Source organism: Eulemur rufifrons, chromosome 8 (assembly GCF_041146395.1).
Source record: "Eulemur rufifrons isolate Redbay chromosome 8, OSU_ERuf_1, whole genome shotgun sequence".
In the NCBI taxonomy this organism is placed as follows: domain Eukaryota; kingdom Metazoa; phylum Chordata; class Mammalia; order Primates; family Lemuridae; genus Eulemur; species Eulemur rufifrons.
The window spans coordinates 87,080,977-87,108,792 of NC_090990.1; the positions used below are offsets into that span (position 1 = coordinate 87,080,977).

General features: G+C 35.1%; 1 protein-coding gene and 1 non-coding gene across 4 annotated transcripts in view; both read right to left on the reverse strand.

Moving 5' to 3' along the window:
• The window catches only part of COP1 (COP1 E3 ubiquitin ligase), a 243,896-nt gene that overhangs the window by 12,757 nt on the left and 203,323 nt on the right, over positions 1–27,816 (reverse strand). For all 3 annotated transcript variants that reach the window (XM_069478385.1, XM_069478384.1, XM_069478383.1), the window contains 2 exons: positions 26,770–26,894; positions 25,524–25,684 (listed from right to left, as the gene is read on the reverse strand). In XM_069478385.1, the coding sequence (XP_069334486.1) occupies positions 25,524–25,684; positions 26,770–26,894 (286 nt within the window). The remainder of the gene's footprint in view (positions 1–25,523; positions 25,685–26,769; positions 26,895–27,816) is intronic.
• Positions 10,166–10,304, reverse strand: LOC138391196 (small Cajal body-specific RNA 3). The gene has a single exon (XR_011234808.1). It is a non-coding gene; the product is annotated as a small Cajal body-specific RNA 3 (non-coding RNA).

Here is a 27,816-nt window from a genome sequence, read left to right on the forward strand (position 1 = left end):
CAAGTCAATTTTAACAATACATAAGGATAATAAATCTTGACCAAGTTGAGCTTATTCCAATGATGCAAGGTTGGTTTACTATTAGGAAAAAAGGAATTAATGTTATCTACCACATCAATACTTAAAAGGGAACTATTACATCATCTTAAGTAGGTAAAAAGGAAGCAATAATATACTTCAGCATTCGTTTATGGTAAGTCTCAGTAAGTTGACAATTGAATGAAATTTCTTTGTAAGAGCATATACAAAAATCCTATAGCAGATATATTTAATGATGACACAGTCCAATAAAAAATTTTCCCTTTGGTGAGGAATAAGACAAGAATGTTGGGTACCATACTTTTATTTGACATTATACATTAGAGGTTCTGGGCATTGGAATGAGTAAAATAAATGAAAGATAGAAAGTTGTAAGTATTGGAAAAGTAGACATTAAACTTTCATTATTTGTGGATATTACTGTATATATAAAAAATCTAAGAAATGCAGAAAGGGATAACTAAAATTAACGAGAGTTTAGCAAGATTGCTGGCTTAAAAAATGGGGACAACAATGCATTCCTTAAAGACTATTAACACTTTTCTCTTTTTAAGAAAAAATATTTATTGGTTTACTTGAATAATAGGTAATATACACAATGGTAAAAATTTAAACAGTACAAAAGAGTAAGGGAAAAGTGAGTCTCTCATCCCCCTGTTCTTGAGTTAACTATTATTATCAGTTGTGAAATCTTTTCAGGTAAACTACCATCAATACCATTTAATTGAATTGTATGATAGAGCAAATATATCTTCAGAGTTTTCTCAAAATGAAACAACCCTATTCCTGTCTTGAGATTCCATTCTTTGAAAGTGGCAAGCCAAATTTGATATTGAATTCTAAGCCTCTTGGTCATCTAAGAGAGGTCTGTAGGCTTCTCTTACAGAAAAAACTTTTCTGTATTTGTGGACATGTCAGTAATTGACATCTAGGATAAAAAGGGCCAGAACTATGTAAGATAATCTGTAACCCTAAAATCAAATTTATAAAACATGTGGACGAAAATAAATGACATATAGATGGCTAGAGTGGCAGAGTGGATTAAACAAAGTCTTTGAAGTCAGATTTCAATTCTAAAATCATGGGCAAGTTACTTGACCTCTCTGAATCTTAGTCTCCCCAACTATAAAACAATGCTAATAAAACTAATAAAAGAATAGTTATGAACAAACAGACACAAACAGAAGTGCCTGAAATAAAGTATGCATCTTGTAAGTGATTGTTCTTTAAGTGAGGAAAAGTTGTTCATAGCTTAGGAGTTCAAGAAGACAAGGCAAAGGAGCCCCGGTGATTAAAGGGGTAAGAAGAAAACCAGAAGGTTGTTATGAAGGCTAAAAGGGCTAAGGAAGAGAAGCTAGCCAAAGCTCAAAAATCTTGAGGAGATGAAAAGATTGTTTAGTAATAGGTCATTGGATTTGGCCATTAAATTGGTACTGGTGGCTCCAAAAGCAACCCTACCTAATGGTCAAATCTATATTACAAAGAGTCTTTGCAGAGGTTTCTAGCTAACTCAACGTTTAGAAATTGACTTTGATAGTAATGTCTCCACAAAGCTACCCCTGATGTGCATAGGTGATAAAATTAATAATGGCATGATGGTTAATTTTAGGTGTAAATGTGACTGGAAGGACACCTAGAGAGCTGGTAAAGCAACTCTCCTGGGTGTGTCTGGGGGGTGTCAACAGAGGAAACTAACGTGTTAGTCAGTGCAATGAGTGGGGAAGATCAGCCTTCAATGTGGGTGGGCACCATCTAATCAGCTGGGGGCCTGGATAGGACAAAAAGGCATAGAAAAGAAAAATTTGTTGTGTCTCTCTCTCTCCCCTGAAGCTGGGACACCCTTCTTCTTTTGTCCTTGGACATCAGAACTCTGGCCTCTGAACTCTGGGACTTGCACCAGCAGCTTAGGCCCTTTGCCTTGGACTGAGAGTTACATCATCAGCTTCCCTGCCCTGAGGCTTTTGGAGACTTGGGCTGAGCCATACCACTGACCTCCCTGGCATAGCATGGGGTTTCTCAGCCTGCATAACTGTGTAAGCCAACATCCCTAATAAATCCCCTCTCATAGATCTATCTACCTATATATGTCCTGTTGGTTCTGTCTCTCTGGATAAGGTAACCCTTCAATTGACTTACAGAGAGAAAAACTTCCCATCATCACGGTACTTTCATGACACTATAGTGACTTCAGCATAAAGTTTATTAATTTCATGCCATTTTATTCATCCATCAGTATCCATCCATGATATTACATGCCTGATATTGTGCTGGGTCCTGGAGTTCCAAAGGAGAAAAAGACACACTGTCTGCTCTTAAGAACATAGACTAATAAGGGAAGTGGGCTTTTAAACAGAAAACTACTATAATTCTTATAAGATAAACAGAGTTCAAAGGGGCAAATGAGGAAGCAAGAAGAATATTCTACCTGGAAAAGGTAAGAATGGCTTCATAAATAAGGCCACAAATGGAACATGGAAGTGTAGAAGCTGAAATTTCTCAGGAGAAAAGATGGATATGTTAGACAAAAGGACATGGTTATGCAAATGCAATAAATTTGAAAGAAAATAGTTTCAGATGAGAAATTGGGTGACTGGAAAGCAGGTTGCCTTCGTGGTTCACAACTTCTTTGGCACCAGGGACCAGTTTTATGGAAGACAATTTTTCCATGGATGGGTGGTGGGGAGAGGGAGAAAGGTGAGGTGCAGAGCCCAGGAAGTGATGTGTGTGGCCCATTTCCTAACACGACACAGACTGGTACTGCTGATACTGGGTCTCAGCCCTGGGGTTGAGGACAGCAGAGCTTGGGTATTAGTTGATGAGATGGGAATATTAGGTTGGGGTAAGCATGCAAACTAACTATATCATACCAGAGTCAGAATTTTATTTATGGATAAGAGGCAATGGCCATCTTTATGCAAGGGACAGATAGGATTAGTTTTTCTTTGTTGTGGTTGGAGATCAGAATATGCCACCCCAAAATATGCCATTCTGACATAAGGATTATTTGAGTTGAAGGCAACTGAGAAAAAGTAGACACGGGATGAGCTCTGTGCCCTCCACCTATCTGCCTGAAAATATATAATAAATCCCCCTTGTAAAGGTAAGTCCCCTTACCCTATACCCATAATCACTTCCCATACTAGGAAGGGGATAACAACCTCATCAAACGAGATAGCACTGAGAAAGAGCCTATACAAACAAACCTTATTAACTAGCCATTATCTACCATTGGTTTCCCATATTTGCCTTCCTACTATTTGTTACCCCAGAAGCCCAAAGTCCCTTTCCTTTGTCTTGTTACTTTTCTTTAAATTTATCTTCTTTTGTCCAAATGACACAGAAGTCTTCAAACACAGCCATTTCTTTGGGGGCTTTCCCTTCTTTCTAGGAAGTTTCCCCTACCACACTGCCCTCCCCACCACTCTGCGCCGGCCTCCCCCGCCCCGCCCACCATTGTACGTAAAACTTTTAACATCAAATACATTTGTATGTCTTTTCTCCTGTTAATCTGTTAACAGTTTGGAAGACCCAGCCAGAGAACCCAAGAGTGTAAAGAAGAATTTTCCTCTACTCCAGTGTTTTGTTCCTTCAGTGATCTCTTACCAGACCTATCCCTCCCGGGGATCAGCTGGGAAATCATCTTCTTTAATCTTATCCCTTAACAGAACTCTTCAATTCACATGTATTAAGTTAAATAAGTGAAGTCTTGGGGGAAAGAAAAAGTAAGTTATATGCTAGTAGGTGGAAGATAATAACTGTATTCTCAAACATAGTTCAAAAATTGTTTTTTGAAGTGAATATAATGAAACATCTTTAAATAAACATGTTTGTAATATGTGAGGCCAACCACAACATTTTAAAAAGGACGAATGTTACATGTAGGTGTTTTCTGTTATTCTTATTTTCTAAAATGAAATTGAATGCAGAAAAAAAATACTAAATAAATTATTCAATAACCTACCTAACTGGACTCTCTACTTCTAATCTCTTCTCCTCTACCTGCTGCTATGATAATATTCTCATGTGACACTCTCATCTTCCTACACAGTGGGCTTTAGGAGCTACTTAATGCCTACAGAAGAAATCTCAAATTCTTTTTTTTTTTTTCAGTACAGCATTCAAGACTACACAATCTGGTGGCCTCAATGGGTACCAGAGTTCTACCTTACCATCTTACTTAGACTACTCTACCAGAAGTCTATTGCACTTTCCCTCATTTTTACCTTTGTTCACACAGTTCTCCAGCCTGAAGGCAGTACAGCAGATACAGTATGGGTTTTAGAGCCAGGCAGACCTGGGTTCAAATCCCAACTTTACTCCCTATTTCAGCTGTGTAATTGTGGGCAAATCTGAGCCTCAATTTCATTTGTAAGCACAGGTCAAGAGTATATATTAGTATCTTAAAAGATTGATGGTGTGATTTTCAATTAAGATAGTACTTAGTATAATGCCTGGTTGGTACTTAATAGATATAGGTTTGTTTATGGTCTTCTGTCTAGGCACTTCCTGTCCTTTTTGAAATCCTTTAAGTCTTTATGAAGCCCAGCTCAAAAGCCCACATCTTCATAAAACCTTACATAATTTTCTATGTTAGAAGTAGTCTCTACCCTCTAGGGTCAATCTTTTCAGGGATAATTCTCTTATAAGAATTTCATTCGTGTTCACACCACTGTTATGTTTATTAATATTTATGTTTACTAGGTTGCAAACCACCCAGATGCAGACAATATATTTTTATATTGTACCATTAGTATTTGATGAATTAAAAACAGGTATAGTTGTCCAGTTATGTGGATCAGTATATAAAATGTTAAAGATGATGATAGCAACATTATTTACCAATTGATTACTTATCTTGTGCCACCTATTTTCTCAATACTTTCCATGTATTTTCTAATTTTATTCCACCATATTATGTGGAAGGTGCTACTATTTTAATTTCATAGAAGAGGAAACTGAAGCAAAGAAAGGTTAAGGAACTTGCCCAAAGCCTCACAGCTATCACTCAATGGCAACAGAAAGCAAACCTGGCAAATTGGCTCTAGCACTCTTAATCAGAACATTACCCTAAGACAGCAGGTACAAAGGACACATGACCCATCCTCCACCCTTAAATGTTTAAAAGTACAACTTTTCCAAATAAGGATCTCACAAAATTTCAGAAACATTTTCTCTCTGCAAACAACTTTACGGTCTGTGCCCTAAAACTAAGGAAGGCAAGTTCCTTGGAACTTTTACTGGGGAGGGGGAAGCCTAGAATATGATCTTTAAGCTCAGTCCCTCTTTCAAGTGGCAGAACACGATTAGTGACACTGAAAATGTAAAGTACACTGAAATACTATTCACATTTGTCCTCCAAATGCAGGAGCTGCAGCTGAGATGGCTAGTGAAAATTAATGTAAGCAGTTCTGCCTTCAACAGTTTGTCTATGTAAGCACTGAATTTTCTTTCTGAAGTGTCCACTAAGTTTAAACTGCATATCCATTTAAGCCCTTTAACAAGTATTTGGTAAAATGGAAATGGTAAATCACTCTATACAACATACGGTGTTTGCAAATACAGTTCCCTAGAGGACAGAACAGTGAGGAAGGTGGCTCAATTTAATATCCTTCCTTAAATAAAAAAAGGAAGAAGTAAATAAAAATTTGAGGTAACTAGGCTTTAAACAAGGACAACTCACAATCTATATCTGTTAATTCCTTAATATTCTCTCCATAGAGCCTCCTGTCTTATTTGGACAAAGGCTTTCTCTTCATGAACACAGATGTCTTGTTTTCTCACTGCCAGAAAAGAGAGTGTTAATTTGCAGTGATGATTTTGTATCACTGAAAATAAAAGACCATACCTGCCTTAAGCACTTTTCGTACCAAGATCATAAACATAAAAGTATGTGCTTTTGTTTCATTTTTTCTCTCTCTTTGGGGTAGGGTGAGAGGATGTTAATATTTGTATTCCAACTGCATTCTTAAAAGTAAAATGGCTTCTCTCCTCATGTAGGTGTTCATGGACTCTATTTATAGTCAAATCTGATTTTCACTCAGGATCCTGCAGCCACAGAACACTTTCAAATACATTTTCCCTTTTAGCTTTTCATTTTATGCATGATCTAAGGTTGAGTTATGAACATCTCCAGTTCTCTTGAGAAGAGATACAGATATAATATGCAGGGATCCTTGGAAGTTTTTCTTCAATCGATATTCTGTTAAGTGATATGACACTATTCAATTGTCCAATTTCATCACTCATTTTTATTTCCTTCACATCATCCCAAAGCCTTTATGTATGTCCCCATGGTAACCACCAATTTAAATACAAAAGAGAGAAAATACTCAAAGTGTTAACATTTTGTTGCTTCATCCTATTGAGTCATAGTCAATTTCCTAACATGCAGAATTATTCTTTTATTAAAACTACTTTATTATAGATCTTTTTTAAAAATCAAATTTCTATTGTTTTTGTATCTCAGAGTTAAATGCATTTCACTTTTGTGAGGGTTTGAGTCATAGAGTGTTTATTTACTTTCATATAGACATAAATCTATGTTTGTTGCACACGGGCAGATATGAAAACCCATACAACGATATTCAAGCATAGGTGTATTAGTCCATTTGCACTGCTATAAAGGAAATACCTGAGGCTTGGTAATTTATAAAGAAAAGTGATTTATTTGGCTCACAATTCTCAGGCTGCACAAGAAGCATGGCACCAGCAACTGCCTCTGGTGAGGGTTTCAGGGAGTTTCCAATCAAGGTGGAAGACAAAGGGGAACAACAGGCATGTCACATGGTGAAAGCAGGAGCAAGAGAGAGAGGTGGTGGTGCCAGGATCTTTTAAACAACCAGCTCCTTTGTGAACTAATAAAGTAAGAACTTATTATCACAGGAGGGCACCACACCATTCAGGAGGGATCCACCCCCATGACCCCAAACACCTCCCACCAGGCACCACATTCAATACTTGGGATCAAATTTCAACATGAGATTTAGAGGGGCCAAATAACCAAACTGTATTAATAGGTCCCAAGATGATCTTCAAAGGTTTTTAACTAAATGCCATTTGTAAGCCCAACAGGTAATTTTTATCCCTGATCTTTCTTTCAGTATGTGGTTTTTCAGAATTGATTTGGGAAAAATATATGTAAATATGTCTAAGAAAGAATGAGCACAAAACTAAAATCTATCAATAAGAGATCTTGCTTTTTACACTAAAATATCATAGTTAGCCCTTCCAGCACTCTATAAAGGAGCCACGGTTGAGTGAATTAGTTTCGATGATTAGGAATAGAAAAGTATAGTCATAGTCTTTGATTAACAGAATGAATCTTTGTTTTACCAAAGTATATTACCCTTTTTACACTTTAATTTTTTTGATTCATTCAAACAAATATCTGCTCTCAAATTAACTTAACTAATGGGAGGAAATGATTTACACTGTTAATCAAAAGGAATTCTAGATTTGGAGGTTTATCCTATTTTCATTTCTGAAATTTTCAAGCTTTCTAAGTAAGATCTTCTGAATGAACAATGGAAACATTTCTTATTGTAGATTTTTTATAATCATTCTAAGACAAGATGGACCAGATCTTTTACGGAAAACTGATGCTGTTCTGGGTGCTGGATATTTCTTTTATTTTATAGCCAGATTTAAGAAAAGGTAATAATAATTGGTTGAAGACATGAGTGCATATAAAATTTAAATTTTATCTTAAGGTAAAAGAACCTAATATGACTATGAATATAAATACAAAATAACAGCTCACTAAAATTTACAATTGGAATCTGTCTCTAACAAATAAACATGAAAATCAGTAGTCTCTTAAAATAATTTGGTATAAACAGCTCCCTTCTCTGGAAAAATGGCCAAATATAGATATATATATGTTGGTCTAGTGAGTACAATTTCTTTGTAGAGCTTCTTCTAAGATGTTTTACCATTTTGAAAGGCTAAATAAATACTTCACCAACTTACTCTTTTCAAAGACTTCAAAATAGTATCATGTCAGTCACTTCAGAAAGATGTGTGTAGACAGACAGACAGACAGACAGACACACACACACACAGAAGAAAGGGGAAAAAGATCTGCTTCCACTAAGACTGTACCTCCATCAAAATCACCAGATTCTATCACATTTTGTTTCCATCCTCTATTTTTTTTTCTGTGAAGACTTAATGTTTTTATTTGAGATCCAAAGGGACTTGTGTTCCCAATTAGAGTAAGCATAACACAAGCTATTCGGAGGGGTGGATGTTAAAAAATTTTAACAACAGGCACAAGTACCAACCTATCATAAAAAACTGGTACAGCAAAATCATTACATATTTTACTGTCCTTGATTTTGGCATAAATTATTCCTTTGCCATAAAAGTAGTCATAGTTCCAGTCAGTCTTAACAGTATAGATACAGTAAATACCCATGTTATAATGGGGTTTAAAGTTTATATTGTGAGGATCAAAGTTTGAGCTCCTGCAAAACCTGAAATAGCAAAATAGGCTGTTGTATTAGTTAATGGTATTGGTACAGTATATGAAATACTCATTTGCCTTTATATTCAAATAAGCCCACCTTTAATTAACATCATTAGCTCTGACTTGTTATATATGACTCCTATATTTATATATCTGGTTTGAGTAGAAGCCAAATGTCAACTACTATATTTTAGAGGAGTTTGTGGAGGAGACAGCTTTAAAAGGCATGTATCATCTGGCAAGAAGGGTAAGGAAACACATATCTAGTTCCATGTGAGAAGAAACTGAAAAGCATGGCATCAAGTAGACTCAAAAAAAAAAAAAAAAAATACTATATTTCTTGGCCTTGTTCAAGACATCCTAGAAAGTGATATAGGGGTCAGGCAGAGACACTTCTCAAATATAACTGTAAACGTAAGCTGAGCTAGTTTTGGTCATCAGGCATTTTTTCCTTTGAATTATACCTATATATTTGTGTTACTAATTTTTAGACAAAGGTCATTAAATGAAGGGTCTTAGATCTAGATTTGCCTTTACTATGCAAAGAAACAGAGCCAAAGTGAATACTATGAGTAGAAAATTTTAAAATCATTCATTAAAATGAAGAACAGAGCAGACTAAGAACTTCTAAAGGACCTAGAAAAATAAGGCCACTCACTCAACAAATGTGAAGCAAAAACTGCTCAGGGTAAGAAATATGTGATTTCAGAACCACAAACAAGGATCCTTACACATTTAGTTATAAATAAACCCAGCTATGACTTGCTTATAGCACACCTTGCTGCTGTATATCAGACCACAGTGAATTAGAAACGCCACTGTAGCTCCCACCCCTGTCCTTCCAATTTACAGCAGAATGTATACCATGAAAGACCAAGATTTCAAATTTAGTGCTAAGAAGTTAATACTTACTAACCAGCCTGAACTTTGGTTACAGACTTAAGAGATTATATAAACTGTAATTTTGGAGAAATCACTTTCTTAATGAGAAACCAACCAGCTTAATGAGAAAAACTTCATGGAAGCTACCTGATTAGCTCTTTCCTATCTAAAATATTAAATGACCTTTACTGACAACCCTGGATTAGTTAAGCCAACGTGGCACCTTAAAAAATAATATTGCTACATTCATTCTACTTCTTGGCTACAGTTCCTTAAACATTAAACAACCAACTAAATAATACCTATTTTCAAAAATCATAAGATATCTCAAAAACCAGTTAATATGGATAAAGGAATTCCTTGGTTGTCTACTGTAAAAATAATACAGTACACTTAACCAGTAGAGATACTGAACAAACTGGCAAGGGAAGCAGTATGTACAGTGATAGTTTTATTTATTTATTTTTTTTAGAAATGGGGTTTCACTATGTTGCCCAGGCTGGAGTGCAGTGGTGCGATCCCACTACTGATCAGCACAGGAGTTTTGACCTGCTCCGTTTCCCACCTGGGCCAGTACACCCCTCATTAGGCAACCTTGTGGTCCCCCACCCCGGGGAGGTCACCATATTGATGCCGAACTTAGTGTGGACACTGGATCGGCATAGCGCCCTATAGCCCTGAACTCCTGGGCTCAAGCGATCCTTCTGCCTCAGCCTCCTGAGTAGCTAGGACTATAGGCGCACACCACTGTGTCCAGCTAGAGCGATAGTTTTAAAGGATGTATGGAGGGGAACGATCGGACTTAGCCAGCTGTCCTAAGCCAGACAGAGACCTCCATGTTTATGTAGGATTGCTGCAATCTGTAGACAAAGACATTTTTCATTTGCCCACACGGTTGCTTCCTGCAGCTTCCATTTTTGGTGCACTTCATTATAAAGAAGCCTTTGTTATCCAGTCTTTTATACTACAATTTCCTAAATGTATCTTCAAATTCTCATTTAAATATACTTTAATGCATTCAAATAAGCTAAATTAAAAAATCAGAATCCAGATAATAGAAAAAGAACAATTAAAAAGGCACACTTAGCGTACAAAGTCAAAGTGATCTTTAGTCTGAGAGAAAAGGTTGTAAAGAACAAGTATAAAAGGAAGAGGATTTAGATACACAAGAACACATACACTCACCACTCCCTCCTTCATTCTTAATGCTTTCCAAAGTCTTCTCATCAAGTGGCCTTAATCAACTTAATTATTCTTGCCACATAGCACTCAAATATTATCTCCGAACATCTTCAACTTGCATCACATGTCAGTATCTCTGGACCCTGGATAATCTCCTGAATAAAGCTTGAAAACAATGTGCTTACAATGACATATAACAAACAAAAATGACTATGAATTGCTGATTAATATTGAGAAGAGCCTCTGAGCACAGAACTATACATTTCTAAGAGTGCTGTTTGCAAATTTCCTACAGACTACTTTGGCAAAGCTGTTTCCACAGTTCTGTACTATTTTAGGGATACCATGTTACACAATAGAAAAAGCAATGGATTTAAGACATGGAGACCTGGACTTGCATTTTGGTTCTGCCACAGTATTGCCTATCCTTTTAGCTCTTAGAGACTCAATTTCTTCAAATATAAAACAGATAATCTCAGGTAGAGTCTTTATGAAGATTTAAAGAAAACACAGTAGAGCACTGCTGGGGTTCTGGACACACTATCCTAAAATATGGCACCTTGATATTTGGAAAACAAAAAACAAAAAACAAAAAAACAGCTGCAGCAGTTAAGGTCTATCATTCTCCTTAAAAGAATTCTCTGACCTTCCTCTGAAACAGGTCATTTGACCCTAATTCTAGAGGTACCCACCCTATACCAAGAAGAAAGGAATGTCCTTATCTCTGGAGATAACAGGGAACAATCTGAACAAACAGGCCTTGCTAAATTGCCCCCAGTTTATTACCATCAGATCACACCCTTCTGTCATCTAATCATATTTCCCCATGACTGTCCACCTCTTAATCAAATCTAAGCATAAAACTATACAAGTTGACCTGTTTTTTGGGATCTTCAATTCTGAAGGCTTTGGTGTCAGTAAAACTATTAAGTAAATCTGCATGTTTTTATCTTATTAATCTCTTTTGTTATAGGGGTCTCAGTCATGAACCTAGGAATGGGTGAGAAAAGAAATCTTTTTCCCCTACAACATCTAACCAAAAATTTATATTGGTATATTAACTATTATATAATACAAACCAAACAAATAAATGGTAGCTATTCTTCTGTAACCTTAATTTCTTAATTTCTTTACAATTAAGGGGCAGTTATTGCAAGCAAAGATTATTAGTATCAATCATAGTACATTATTCTAATCGGCATATTTATAATCTTATGAAATTGATTAAAAAATATAAAGCAGACTCTCCAGGTTAGGTAGCCTTAAATTTTATTTTAACACTATTTAACTATTTCCTAGAAAACTAAGTAGCTCTTACTCTGGTAGCTGCTGGTATTTATTTAGAAGCAGGAATGGGAATAGTATGGAACAATGAAGAACCTTTCTTAATGAAGTAGATGAACTGTGCCAGAAAATAGAAATACGGCTGGACAACAATGTCAGATTGTTGAAAATCTTGAATGCAATGGTACAGATATGATCCTAAGTGCAAACACATGAGTGAGAGGAATAGAGAAGTTAAGAGGAGTAGATACAGGAATGACACTTAGAACTATACCTGTGATTACTCTATGCTTATTATCTAGAGTTACATGTAAATGCTGAATTTGAAAGAAACTTTCAGACTTGGGGTCATCTAAAGATAACAAGCATGTTTGACATTATTGGAATGTCTTTGTATAAATATGAAGGACATCTGGCAGGAATGCATAAAGGCAGACTGAAGGGGACACAAAGCTGCTGAAGTCATCTGAGAGGTGGTGGTGGGGGGAAGAACAGGAATGAGGAGATTAAAAGCAGGAATGAAAAGAAAGACAAATACCGGAGAAATATCAAAGAAAGCATTATTTATTTATTTATTTTTGAGACACTCTTGCTCTGTTGCCTGGGCTAGAGTGCCGTGGCGTCACCCTAACTTACAGCAACCTCAAACTCCTGGGCTCAAGCAACCCTCCTTCCTCAGCCTCCCAAGTAGCTGGGACTACAGGTGTGCACCACTACTCCTGGCTAATTTTTTCTATTTTCAGTAGAGACAGGATCTCGCTTTTGCTCAGGTTGTCTCGAACATCAGGCTGAGCTCAAGAGATCCTCCTGCCTTGGCCTCCCAGAGTGCTAGGATTACAGGTGTGGGCCACCCTGCCCAGCTTTAACTTTTTTTTTTTTGGCCTTTACTCTGTCACTTGGGTTGGAGTACAGTGGCCTCATCATAGCTCACTGCAGCCTTGAACTCCTGGGCTCAAGCAAGCCTCCTGCCTCAGCCTCCTCAGTAGCTGGGACTATGGGTGCATGTCACCACACCTGGCCAATTTTTCTATTTTTTGTAGAAATGGGGTCTCACTCTTGCTCAGGCTGGTCTCGAACTCCTAGCCTCAAGCTATCCTTCTGCCTTGGCCTCCCCAAGTGCTGGGATTACAGGTGTGAACCACCACGCCTGATCCATTAGTTATATTTGATGGATGAATTTAGAGTTAATATGACATTTGAACAAAGGCTAAATAAAACTAAAAGTGAAAATCCCAATAAACCCCTAAGTTATTACCCTTAAGAAGTGATCCTTTTCTCCATATCCCTAAAATAATTATTTGGAAAGGACAGAATGAAAAGTAAAAGAGAAATGAGAAAGAAGTAAAAGCATGAATTTGATGTATAAAGAACAATTACACGCTGGTTAAAATAAGTGGTTTTCTTTATTCCAGGATGACTGAGAACCTGTTTTAAAATAGTGAATACTCTGAAGGAGAATGATAAATGGGCTTTTCCTTTCAGTAACACCACTGAGATCCCCATAAGGGATCTGAGAATTTGTTTTGCTAACAAGGAAATTTCATGCTTTCTATTAGTAAAGGGAAATCAAGTTGTTAGATCTTAAAAATCCAGTGACATGCAAAAGGTATAGAATTAGAAGATCTTAACACTTTACAAAACACAAAATTGTGAGGAAATAAAAATATCTGTTATAAACAGGGACTCCTATTAAACTCTGAAGTTGCAGGACTAACTTATTAATAGCTGGGAAAGGTAAAAGCCTCTTTTATTTTATTCTGTTCACAATACAAAACTGTTTATAAGTATAAATACCCATATAAGTCTCTATATATGAATTATCCATTCTTACTAGTTGACATTTAGGTTCAATCTGTAACACTACAGTACAGTATAGTACTCCATTAGTACAAACATTAAGGATGATCATGTGAATTACAGATTTGGTTGGTTAGCAAAACATGGTAAGAAAAGGGCATATCAGTATTACTTGTGAAACTTAAATTATTCTTGGCTGCTAAAAAGAAAGATTATATACATTCAGTTACATATTTCAAATTTGACAAGTATTTAGATAAAAGTTTGACATAAAATATTTTATTTCTTATTTATCAGGTGATAACACTACCATAAGCTCCATGGAGATTTTTATTTTGAGAATTATAAGTCTTCTTAGCAAAGTTTTTAAAAATAAAATGATAAACTCTTTTATCTCCTAAAATAAGCCAATCTTTGGAATGTTGTAAGAAATAAAAGAACACTAAAAGCAAAGCCAACTACTACTATTTTTCTTTTCCAATCTCTAGAAAGCAACTTAGAAGATATTGAAAGGACAGCCTTGCTAATAAGCTATCTAACAGAGAAAAAATAAACTAACCAAAAGAAAAAAAAGGAGAAAACTCACAGGACATAATTGCCCTTTAAAGAGAGAAAGATCACAGCACACAACTTGCCCCTTTGTTTGACTAACCTCCTGTGGCTTAACTTGTCTTCTCTAAGAGTTTGTTTTTACAGCGCTTGAAAAGAACTGAGCAGACAGAAGGAGAATGATGCTCCCCCAGCTCCCACCAGACCATTCCAAGGACCCTGATAAAGCCAGCCTCACAGAGAAGAGGAAAAACAGTAGCTGCCTCTTGCTAAGAGCTGGCAGCAATAACTATTTTTTTTTCTTTCCCTTGTATCCCAATAAAAACCTCTGAACCCTTTACCCTTGGGGCCAACACTTCTTTCTTTCCTGCCCTGCCCTTCCCTCCCTTGGGAATTAAAATAAATTTTTCTTTAAAACTAATCGTCGTGTCCAGAATTCTTTCTTAGCTCATGCTACAAGTTCCCACCCTGAAAGATACACATGGTGAGTCACAAAGTCACTGCTTTAGGTACTTAGGATTTAAAACAATAAATTAACAAAAAGGAACTGAATCTTGAAGTCAGCTTTACTTTCTATACACTCTATTCCTAAAGATTCCTACTTTTATCAGGAAGCCAAAGATCTTGGAGAAAAATAAAAGCATGACCAACTGCCTATTTAATTCCCTGACATGTGTAAACATTTTTGTCATTTAAACCAAAAGATTTAGATTCATTTTCTGCGTTCATATTCATCTTTTGGTTGGCTATCACAGTTAAAGAATCTATCTTTTCGTCCCCATTAATCTGCTCATCTATAGTTAAAAAAAGACTAATGTAAACAGGCACAAAATTAAATGGCTTCTCTACAGCAATTATAATAGATTCACTTTTCTTTAATCTACATAATCAAATTATTCCAATGCAGTAATAACTTTTCTATTGTCCTGGCAATAGCCAATGTCAACTCCTGATGGCTTTATTTGGAAAAATGCTGAATAAAATAGGATTTAAGAAATGCCATGATGATCACATTAATACAGGAGAATGTCATGAGAACAATAGTGGTTAACGTGAGACTGTAGAAGTAAAATCCAAAAAATATGTTTCTTTTCCTCAGATAGTATACAAGTTTAAATTAGCAGGAAATACTTTTTTCTTAAACAACTTTCATCTACTTTCTAAGCAAAAAAAAAAATTATTTTTGCTTAGTTAATTCTGCTTTAAGTATTTGTTAAATACATTTTTATTCAATGTGAAAATAATAATCATGTTCTTCCATTATGTATACTTCAGCATATTCAACCAATTTGAATAGTATTCATTAAAAACTTTTAAGTTAAAGAAATGATATCCAATATTCGATTTTCCTTCTTTCCACTATTACCATGGAAATTTAGTAAAAACTATCAAAAAATAAACACTTAGGAACCAAACTCAAACCCTTTCCCATCTCAAAATATTTTGGATGCTTTTAAGCACATTGGGGTAATAATAAAAATGACTGTTGGACTAATGGTGTAATTAAGAATGCACTCTCAAATTAATATTTTTCTTCCCTTAAAAAAGGCAGAATAAAAAAACCCCAAAAAATGTAGCTTCAAAATTTGTGTCTATTCTATGCTTCAAGATGGGCATAGGTAGAAAAATAAATAATATTTTTAAAAAAGGATTTAAGGAGGAAAAAGGATAAAGAATCATTCTAAGATAGGTCAAATTCTATTACAGAAATATAAAAATGACAATGATGAAGTATTTTAAATGTCAACTAGCAGACCCTAAAAATCATATTTTGTTGATATTACTACAATATTCAACATAAAAGATCTAATGCAACAAATGTTTCCCAGAGGCCGTCCACAACAGTAGTGGATATTAAAGGATAAGGAAAATTCATGTAATTTACTTAGAGAAAAAAAATGTTAACACGTTTACCTCAGTTTTCCACCATCTCTTGTTGTCTACCTTTTCTATTTCCCCACCCCAGTCTAGTCTGGACACTAGAGTGGGGAAGAGTAGGGCACTGAGGAGGAGATGGAAGTCCTCCTGGAAGTCAGGGTCCACGATTAGAATCTTTACTTCCACTCCCAAGACAAGTAAGAGTTCATTCAGATTGCCCTCTTCCAGTCAGGAAAATTTTCTAAAGTGTTATAAACCACCCAACTAAAGGAAAGAAGAAAGGAAAGGCAAGGAAAGATAAAGAGAAAACTGAAATAGAGTTGAAGGAGGGAAGAAAAAAGAGAAGAACCTCCTATGTTGTCTTCTCAGTGTTTACTGAGGAATTCAGGGTAAGAGATAGCTTATAAGTGTGGGAAGTAAATATATTTTAAGCGTACTATTTTTTAATAACAAAAATAAAAAAGATCATATCTTACTTTTTTGGTTTGTTTCTTCCTCAAGTGGGTGAGGGAGTAGCAAGATCTAACAGACATTAGATATTCATAATTACAATTATTCCCTCTAGCAGATGCTTAAGAACCATTTAAGTCGCTTGGTTACTACTTATAACAAACCTCTTCCCAGTGGTAACATGATTCATCTATTCTCAAACTTGATTGCTCATATCATTTCCCAGGGAGACCTGGGGAACTTTTCAAAATACAGATCTATATCCTCCCCCCTTCTTCCCCTGAAATATGTATGCACAGGTCTGAAAATAGAATTGTTTGTTAATTGTTTTTGAAAGAGCTCCAGGTGATTCTGATAATCAATCAGGTTTGAGAATCACTGGAATAAATAAATTTTATTATAGATGCCTGCTGCACTTTAATGGAAGCAGACTGGCTTACAGTATTGCATGGCTTCTCAAATGTGCTTTACTTCCCTAATTTACTGCATATGATGCTTCACACACCCAAAAAAATGTTTACTAAGAACATTTTTTCTTAGTAAAGAAAAAAGGCACATACTGACATAAAACTTACATAAATTGGAAAAACAGATGTCTTTTTGAGAGAGGAATGAATTGTGAAATAGTGCTAATGTGATATTGAAGGGAAGGAGGAACGTAAATCTAACAAAAATATTAAACCAATGGTAAACGCCAATTTCCCTGTGGCTGCATAGATTTAAAAATTTTTGCTGCTTTTGAACACAGACAAAATAGGTTGGAGATTATATTTCAAGAAGCAAAGCAGTAATTCTGAAATAATTATATAGGTACATATAAATGGTTCATGTCAGAAAAACTACTTTTCTTAAAATTGATACAGTCTTGGCCGGGCGCAGTGGCTCACGCCTGTAATCCTAGCACCCTGGGAGGCCGAGGCGGGTGGATCGCTCAAGGTCAGGAGTTCGAGACCAGCCTGAGCAAGAGCGAGACCCCATCTCTACTAAAAATAGAAAGAAATTATATGGACAACTAAAATATATATAGAAAAAATTAGCCGGGCATGGTGGCGCGTGCCTGTAGTCCCAGCTACTCGGGAGGCTGAGGCAGTAGGATCGCCTGAGCCCAGGAAGTTTGAGGTTGCTGTGAGCTAGGCTGACGCCATGGCACTCACTCTAGCCTGGGCAACAAAGAGAGACTCTGTCTCAAAAAAAAAAAAAAATTGATACAGTCTTGATATTACCACTGAGTTTTCAAGTGAGCCTATTAGACATTAGAAGTATCTCCCACTTCTACTTCAGCACTTCTTTGGTTTGAATTAATATTTAATTAATTATACAACAAACAAGATAAAGGCTAAACTTGAAGGGTACCATTCATTACAAAAATTATCTATTAATTTTGCACTATGTGTAAACAAGTTGCATAATGCTAGGGGTAATTAAAAAATGAATGATGCTAATAGCAAACACTTACATAGCTCTTACTGTGTATCAGAAACTACTCTAAACCACCGTAAGAGATAGATGGCTATTACCATCAGCATTTTGTAGAGGAAGACACCAAAGCACTGGGTGGTTAAGGAACTTGAGCAAGGTGGCAGAGCTGGTAAGTGAGGAATCTGAGATTTGAACCTAGGTAAACTGGCTCCAAAGTCTGCGTTCTTAATTAAAATACTGTAGTATCTCTTTTCAAGGAGTTTGCAGGTTAGCAGGAGACACAAATAACAGTACAAGGCAAAATATTAATTCATTTAGTAAACATTTTTAAAGGCTAGGACTCAGGAGAAATTTAGGTAAAGAAAAGAAGATCTGCTTAACGAAGTTTTACACACTTCAGAACAGTGTTTCGTTACATAACACAAAAGTTTTATTCATTAGAAATAAGTATAGAAAGAATAAATTTCATTATATGACTGAAAACAAAGGTGCTCTCTCATGTAATATAGTCATAACTTTCTATAGGAAAGGGTGATAATACAGTTGATAGGTTCCCAAGCCCAGTTTTGTTGCACTTGGTTTCAAGGGAGGGAAATTGGGAAAATTATCATCGTGACCCCCCCTCCACACACACTCTAGAGTTACCAGAACTTTTAACATGATTCTTCATGTCTCAAACCACAATAGGAAATGTTTGCCCTTAATGAGCAATGCTTTTTCTGAGTATAGAGTATACTTTTTTGTATACTTCTGAGGAGAAAGGAGTAATAAATGTCCTTTACAAGTACTGCCTTATACCATTAGCTATTCCATTTAGAATTGGTGACTAGGTAAATACGTATGGTATGGTTTGGAGCTGAGAAAACAATAAGTGTACCTGCAGCCTCAGAAGTACTGTGGATTCAGGATCTGCCCTCAACAAAAATATGATTTTTCCCTTTACACAGGCATGATCACATAGGAACAAATATTAGCACATTCATTTGTATACTTGAAACGCTTTATATTTCATTCTAATAGTTTTAGATAAGAGCCCCGACAAAGAAAAATCCACAGACATAGAACATACATAATACCCTCTCCCTAACGCCAATCTCTAAATCAATCAATTTTAGTAAAAATGATGTGACCTTTATCTGGAATCTTTTTCATTCTTCCTGAAGAATATCCTTTAAGGTTTTCTTTACTGCATGTCTGCTGATGGTAAATTCTTCAGATTTATTAATCTAAAAATGTCTTTATTTTACCTGTGTCTTTAGAGATTTTCACCAGATGTATAATTCTAGGTAAGGCAAGTATTTTCCTTTTACACAAAATATCTGGTTTCACTGTCTTCTGGCTTCCATTGTTTCACTGAGAAAGTGGCTATCAGTCTAATTGACAATATTTTCTCTCTGCCTCTTTTTAAGAATCCCTCTTTGGGAGAAAAGACAATCTCTTCAATAAATGGCATTGGGACAAATGAATATCCATATGCAGAAACATAAAATTGAATCCTTATCTCACACCATATAAAAAATCAACTCAAAACAATTAAAGACTTAAACATAAGGCTTGAAACTGTAAAACTACTAGAAGAAAACAAAGGAAAAGCTCCATGACATTGGTCTGGGCAATTTTTTGGATATGATCCCAAAAGCACAGGAAACAAAATAAAAAATAAACAAACAAGACTGCATCAAACTAAAAAGCTTCTGCACGAGAACAGAAACAACAGAGTGAAGAGACAACATATAGATTGAGAGAAAATATGTGCAAACCATACAACAGTTAGGGAGTTCATCCAAAATATATAAGGAATCCAAACAACTCAATAGTAAGAAAATAAATAAACCATTTTAAAAATGGGCAAAGGACCTGAACAGACATTTCTCAAAAGAAGACATACAAATGGTCAACAGGTATATGAAAAAATGCTCAACCATTTAATTTGCATCAGGGAAATACAAATTAAAACCACAATGAGATATCACCTCACACCTGTTAGAATTTCTATCATCAAAAACACCAAAGTTAACAAGTGTTGGCAAAGATGTGGAGAAAAGGGAACCTATGTAACACTGTTAGTGGGAATGTAAATTAGTACAGCTATTACAGAAAACAATATGGAGGTTCTTCGAACACTAAATATAGAACTACCATATGATCTAGCAATCCCACTTTTGGGTATTGAACCCCATTTCAATTCCAAAGGAATTGAAATTAGTGTATTGAAGAAATGTGTGTACTCCCATATTTATTGCAGTATTTATTCACAATAACCAAGACATGGAATCAACCTAGGTATACATCAACAAATGAATGGATAAAGAAAATGTAGTATATAGTTAGCCCTTGAACTACACAGATTTGAACTGTGTGGATCCACTTATACATGAATTTTCTTTCTGCTCTACCATCTCAGAGACAAGACCAAACCTTTCTCTTCCTCTTCCTCTTCAGCCTATTCAACATGAAGATGATGAGGATGACGACCTTATGATCCATTTCTAATTAATTAACAGTAAATACATTTTGTCTTCCTTCTGATTTTCTTAACAACATTTTCTTTTCTCTAGCTTACTTTCTTGTAAGACTACAGTATATAATATATAAACATACAACAGACATATAGTCCACTGTTTATATTATTGCTAAGGCTTGTGTTTGTCAGTAGGCTATTAGCAAAATTTTGAGGGAGTCCAAAGTTGTATGTGGATTTCGACTGCAGGGGAGGCCAGGCTTACAAAAGAAAAACATTTTGTCCTTTGCAACAACATGGATGAACATGGAGGACATGCTAAGTGAAATAAGTCATACACAGAAAGACAAATACTGTATGATCTCACTTATATGTAGAATTCAAAAATGTTGACCTCATAAAAGTAGAGAATAAAATGGTGGTTACCAGAGGTGGGGGATAGGGGATGGGGGGAAGGATGAGAAGATGTTGGTCAGAAGGCACAAACTTAGTTGATTGGACAAAATATATCACACAGCAGGGTCACTCTAGCTAATAATAATATAATGTATATTTCAAAATTGCTAAGAGAATAGATTTTAAATGTTCCCACTACAAAAAAAGGTATGTGAAATGATGGAGATGTTAGATTGATTTAATCATTCCGTAATGTGTATATATATATTAAAACATCACATTGTACCCCACAAATATAAACAATTATTGTCAATAATTTAAAAAAGGAAACTGACGGTTTAAAGAAAATAAATCCCTCTTTGTGTTTTATTATCAGCAGTTTTACTGTCACACCACTGGCAGGGGACACAGGATCAGACATAATTGGCTTTAATCTAGCCCTAAGTTAGTCAGCTTTATAGAAGGATACAGATATAGGATAGGAAATTCAGAATGCACAGTACCTTCAAACTCATCAAGGGGCCAGCAACCATTCAGTTTTATAGAAGGATATAAGACAGGAAATTCAGTATGCAGGGTATTTTCAAACTCATCAAGGGGCCAAGCAACCATTCATATGAATAGCTTCTTGGGCCTCTCACTCACCCATGCAAAGAATACACACTGTTGCCAGAGACAGGGTTCATGTGGTCTACCTGAATCCATACATGTGCCGTAGTCTTATACTGCTCAATTTGCAAAGATCTAAGGTCAGTATGCCAATTCACAGTTCTCTCAGTCCAAATGTGATGCCACAGATGGGGTTTCATAGTAATTTTAAGAGATAACTGTCTTTTAGCACATAACATTCTATATTTGTCTTAACACAGTATATTTCCAAGGAAATAGTGCTATAAGAGGCAGACCCAAGGTCAGATTTTCAGGCAGGCCCAGCTCTGTTCAAGGTCCAGGTATGATGTTTGAACTTTTTACATTGTAGTTTTCGAGTTATTCATTCTGTGCAGTTTAAAGGCTTATTGAATCTCTGCCTTGATGTCTTTCATCAACTTTCTAAAGTTCTCAAGAATAAACTCTTCTAATATTTGCTCCTGCTGCACTATTTCTCTTCTCTCTTTTTAGTTCTCCTATTGAAACTTTCTTACCTGATCCCCTATTTCTTGTTTATATTTTTTTATTTTTGACTCTTCATGTTTCCTTTGGTGTGTTTTCTCCTAATTTACCTATCATTTCATTAATTCTTATTTTTACTTTACTTTCCATTCAACACAACCACTGAGTTCTTAATTTTGGTAATCATACTTTTTCAGCTCTAGGATTTTCATTTTTAAATTAGTTTCCAGTTCCCACTTGAAATTTTGAATCTTGTCTTTTATCTTGTAAGCATGGTTACTTTTAAGCTATCTGATAGCTCCAATATCCAGAGCTGCTGTGATTGTTTCTACTGGTTGTTGCTTATGCTGGTTTTACTTATGCTGTATTGTCTTTTCCTATGTCTGTTTATTTTGGATTATGCCCTAGTTGTTGTTTTTGCAAAACTGGAAAAAAAAATTAAGTTCTTAGATAATGTTATCTTCTTTTGGAAAGGATTTAAATTTGCAGCCTGTGGACACTAGCAATCAAGAGTCACCTCAATTTAATTTCAGGGACTGGTATGAAGTTGAGTTGCAATCATTATGAAGGATTATCTCCTATTGGTTTACCCTAGACTGGGGGTGGGGAATCCGTAGGCTTAAGGCCACATGTGGTCTTCTAGGTCTTTAAATGTGGCCTTTTGACTGAATTCAAATTTTACAGAACAAAACCTTTTATTTTAATTAATACTTTTTGTTTGTCTTTATATTTATATTTTATTTTAAAAATGAACGTATTTAAAATACCAAAGAATAAAATAAATTTCAGTGAAATACTCCTCCCAGATTGACTGGCACAATTAGAACACTAGTAAGCCATAAGGGCTAAATTGACGGCTGCTGCACTCATGATTTAGTTCTAACTCCTCCCCATCACTGGTGTCACTACTACACCAGGCTGGTTGGTAAGAGTTTCTGGGGGTTGACTATGCCAGTCTGTTATCAGCTTTTGACAGCAGTACACTCTGTTTCTGTTTGAAGTAGAATTTTTGAATAGTTGCTCAGCCAGACAGTATTTTTTAATTGTCTGCTTAACAGCCCATCATGTCAAAGAAGACCAAGAAAATGCTGAAGGAAAAAACTGGATTTTTTAATGAGGATTGGGAATTGCATTATCTTGTTTTTGCTAAAGATAAGATGATTTGCTTGCTTTGTGATACTGCAGTATCAACATTAAAGAAACTCAAAGCTCATCAGCATTGTAACACTCATAAGGACCATAAAAATTTTAAATTAGAGGGAGAGGCTCAAAAGGTTGTATTGCAGAAATTAAAAGATGATAAGCAAAGACAATTCTTTCAAGCAGCAAAAACCTGGAAATAATGCTACTGAAGCAACTTATGAAGTAGCTTATATAGTCAGGAAAAAAGGGAAGCCATTCAGTGACGTAGAAATTGTGAAAGAATGCATTGTCAAAAGTGTAGGATGCTAGACCTAGTAACGTTTCAAAGTACAAACAACTGTCTCTTTCAAGGAGAACCATAACTGACTGGCAGCATGAATTAGCCTTCAACTTAACAGAACTTCATGTAATACTTCGAAAGGAAAATATGTATTATTCAATCGCTTTGGATGAATCAACTGATACTACTGACTCTGTGCAGGCTTTATAGTTCATTCGGGTCACAACAGAAGATTTTCTTTGCTACAAAGAGTTAGTTGCTTTAGGTACTCTTGTGAACAGAACACGGGGAACAGATATCTGCAACAACTTCCAAGATGAATGTTGTGAAGTTGGACTGAATTTGGTAAATTTAGTGAGTGCATGTACAGACAGTGCACCTTCCATGAAAGGAAAACAGGAAGGGTTTATTGCACAGGTAAAAAAAAGAATTAACAGATCCAGATGCTTTCACTTCTTTTCATTCTATCTTGCATCAGCAAAATCTCTGTGCTAAAAGTACTATTTTAAGTGACACTTTGCAACAGTTATAAGTATTGTTAACTATATTCCTGCAAATGCAACCTGGCATCATCAGCTTCCTAACATGCTAAAGTTGAAGGATGAGGTACTCAATATGGATTTGCCATATCATTCTATCAGTGTTGGCTATTGTAGGGACAGATGTTAGCCAAAATTTTCTCTTTGTGAGAACAGATAAAATTTTATGAAGAATACAATCAGCAATGTGAATTATTGAAAGAAGATTTCTATAGGAACACAGCATTTCTGTGTGATATCATGCTGAATCAAAACAATTTTTTGATATTTCTTTGCAAGGTAAAACTAAGTCTATATATGGTACGTGGCAAAAAAATCCAAGCATTTTGAAAAAACCTATCTTTTTTCAAAACAGTTCTTCTTCAAAAGGAAAATTGTATTAACATTTTCCCCAGTTAGCAAAGGTCATTGACGAGGATGATATATGCGAATCATTTGAAGAATACATAGCTGTTATAGACCTATTAATTAGAGAATACAATGAAATCTTCACCGACTTTGAGAATCATGACATCACACTCAAATTAGCATTTCAGCTTCACCTAGTTGATACCATCAAGACACCTAAAGAACTGGAGATGGAATTGACTGAGCCCTCAGGAGATGACATTTTAAGGTTATTGTTTGATGCTCAGAAAGATCCAGTTGAAATATGGAAAGAAGCAGAATACCCACTCCTTTGGCAGCATGCCCGAAAAATGCTTTCTTGCTTTTCAACCACTTACTGCTGCGAATCTACATTCTCCTACTTAACCCAAATCAAGATGCCCTTAAGGTCACGAATGACTGATACCCATGTAGAGGATTAACTGAAACTGTGAACCTCCATGCTGCAACCACATATTCAAATGCTTTCCAACAAAAAGCAGATAAACAAAGTCATTAAAAGGCTACTTAACTTTAAAATTAACAGTTTTTATTTTTTGAAATTATTAAGTACATAATGGTTGTATTTTTATAAAATAATGTACATTTTTAAGTATATATAATTTAAGGTTCTTGAATGTGGCCTTATTTTATTACAGCTAAATTAATGCGGCCTTCCACCATGAAAATGTTCCCCATCCCTGCCCTCTGGGGACCCAAAACGAAGTGAGTCACCCATACAATGATATGTACTGGACTCCAATCCCTGTGCCACTGTGAAGCACCATACGTGCTTTTAGGCACCCCACTAAAACTGGCAAATGCTCACAGGGGAAAAGTAGACTCAAAAGCCAGGCTTACAATCCTAGTCTAGTAATTTTTTTCTGTCTTATTTATTTTTCAATGCTTCAAACAGGCTTTTGTTTTAAAATGCATACAGTTATAGTTCAAATTTTCTAATTCTACATAGGAGGAGGGTTGTTCCAAATTACCTACTCTGTCATTACCACAACTGGAAGTTGAACCAGAGAACTTTAAAGAAGACAACAATGGAATATATCTAATTAAAGTGAAACTGTATGTGAAACTCAGATATCTTAAATTACCCATAAAGTCAGAATTTTTTGTCAAAAATAAAACCAAGTAAGCACCTAAAGCTCTTTTAAAAAATGGGACACCAACAAATAACTAATGTTTATATTTAAAAAAATTTAAAAGCCCTATGTATATATAATATATTATATGAGACACCAAGGTGAAAAAACTGATATGAAAACTTACCCCATCTGGTAGTGCTCTCCAGCATACAGCACTAACAAATTCATTTGTATCATCTTCTTTTCGGTCTTTGTCCAGAACACTTTTGACTGTGTCAAACTTAAAAGTTAGCAAAGTCTTAGAAAGTCCTTTATAGTACAAGTAGAGGGAATTGTTCTCACTTCCTAAAAGTAAATAATAATAATTTTTTGTAATAGGAAAACTGGAATAAGGACATCACATTCAAATAGTAATATCACCCAAAGTTTTAGTTTGAAGATCTTTTAAGGTCATATTAAATCACAAGACTAATTAGAAATCATGTAAGAAAAGGATTATTGGAAAAAAGATATACTTTACTAATGTAAAGGAACAATCAATGTTAAATAATATATCAATATTGATAATTCTAAGGCTAAAATTACCATATAAAAATCATTTATAGCAAAGGTCTATAGCAGAACCAGAAATATGTTATTATAGCAAGAACCTTAAATTACATTTAGAAAGATTGCCATTTAGAGAGGAAAAAGAAAGTTGTAGCACTTACACAGGCAAATTTTAATAGCCTCCACAATTTATTTCCCATTCCCAAATAAAGGCGTTACTCTATTAGATTAGTAGTCTATAAACCTATATTTTTGAGCAGCCTATCAATTGTGCCAGATATTTGCTGTGGTAGTGTTTAGGTTAATACACACATGGAGATGACTTTACCAAATAAAGGTCAAGTCATTTAAAAGTAATGACGAAAGCTCATATGTTCAGGCATTAGATATATAAGTGCATTTGAATAATATCAAATTTTATTTTTTAACTTCTGATTTAAATTTGTAAAAATTATCAATAATAAAAGATCTAGAAAAATAGATCAATACTACCCCAACAGACTATGTAATGAAGAGAACACTACATAGAGGAAAATGAATATCAAGCTTAAGAAGACACATAACGTCTCTAAAATTAGAAATATTATTACTAGGAATAAATATATTCTGTATCCTACATAATATCTAAAGTACTATATTATAAAGTTAAAAATCTTATGCTATTTCATATGTTCAGGGCTTGTGCTCAATAAAACGGGGAGGGACTAATGCTCTTCCAGTACAACCCGAGGAAAATTCACGCTGCTGAAGCATCAAGTCCATTATGCTACCTTCTGACTTAGTATTTTTTGACCATTTCGGTATTTAGTCTATTTTAATTAAATTCAATTTCAGTGACAGATATATGTTAAAACGTTCCTGGAAAAGATGGTTTTACTTACCACAAGCTATATAATCTCCATTGGAAGCAAGGCCTACAAAGTTTTTTTCATTGATGTGACCCTTGAAGGAACGTAGACAATATGGTTTCCCTACATTCCACAGTTTTAGCTGGCTGTCTGTTGAGCTGAGGTAAATACAAAGAGTTAGAGCATATTAAAGATTTCATAGCATGAAACTCATCACTACCAATTAGAGGCAATCCAGTTTGGTGGCTACGAATGCAGGCTCTAGAGTCGGACTGCTTGAGTTAGAATATTCAATTTACCATTAATTTGCTTTTGACCTTGGGCAAATTATGAAATCTCACTGGCCTCCATTTTTCATCAGTTACATGTGAAATATAATGATTCTTATTTTATAGAATTAAAATAATTCTATGATACATTGCAAAAATTAATTAATTTAAAATGCTTTCAATAGTGCCCAGGTCTGTAGGAGGTGCTCAATACATACTAGGTGTCAATACCACTGTACCACTATAACAGCAAACATGAGAGAGCTCTACTGGGAGTTGTGTATAATTTCAGGGATACATCTGTTCCTCTTGATTTGATTTATTTTTAAACTGTTGAATTATACTGGTATACTGAATTAAACTGTTTACAGTTCAGTTGTCCCTACAAGTGTGGGATATGGCTGAAAGATCTATGCAAAGTAGTTTATTTTGCTAAAAGAATATGCAAATGCACTTATTTGCCAAAAAACTGAATATAAAAATCACTGGTAATCCTACTAAAGACTACTGTATGATTCTAATAAAACACCATGTTTTTGTTTTTCTTTTTGTTAAAATTAGATATTATACATATTATTAGTATATTGCTTCCTCCATTAAACTTATTTCATATTTTCTCTTGCAAAATAAATACATGTTTATATATTTATTAGTAACTGTACATTAAATCATCTTTTCTCTTACTCTTAACATTCACTGAATAGGATACTATGCTAACGGTTTTACATACATTGTTTTATTTAAAAATTCATAATGTAAGATATATATTAATATTAGCTCCATTTTAGATGAAGAAATTGAGATTTAGAAG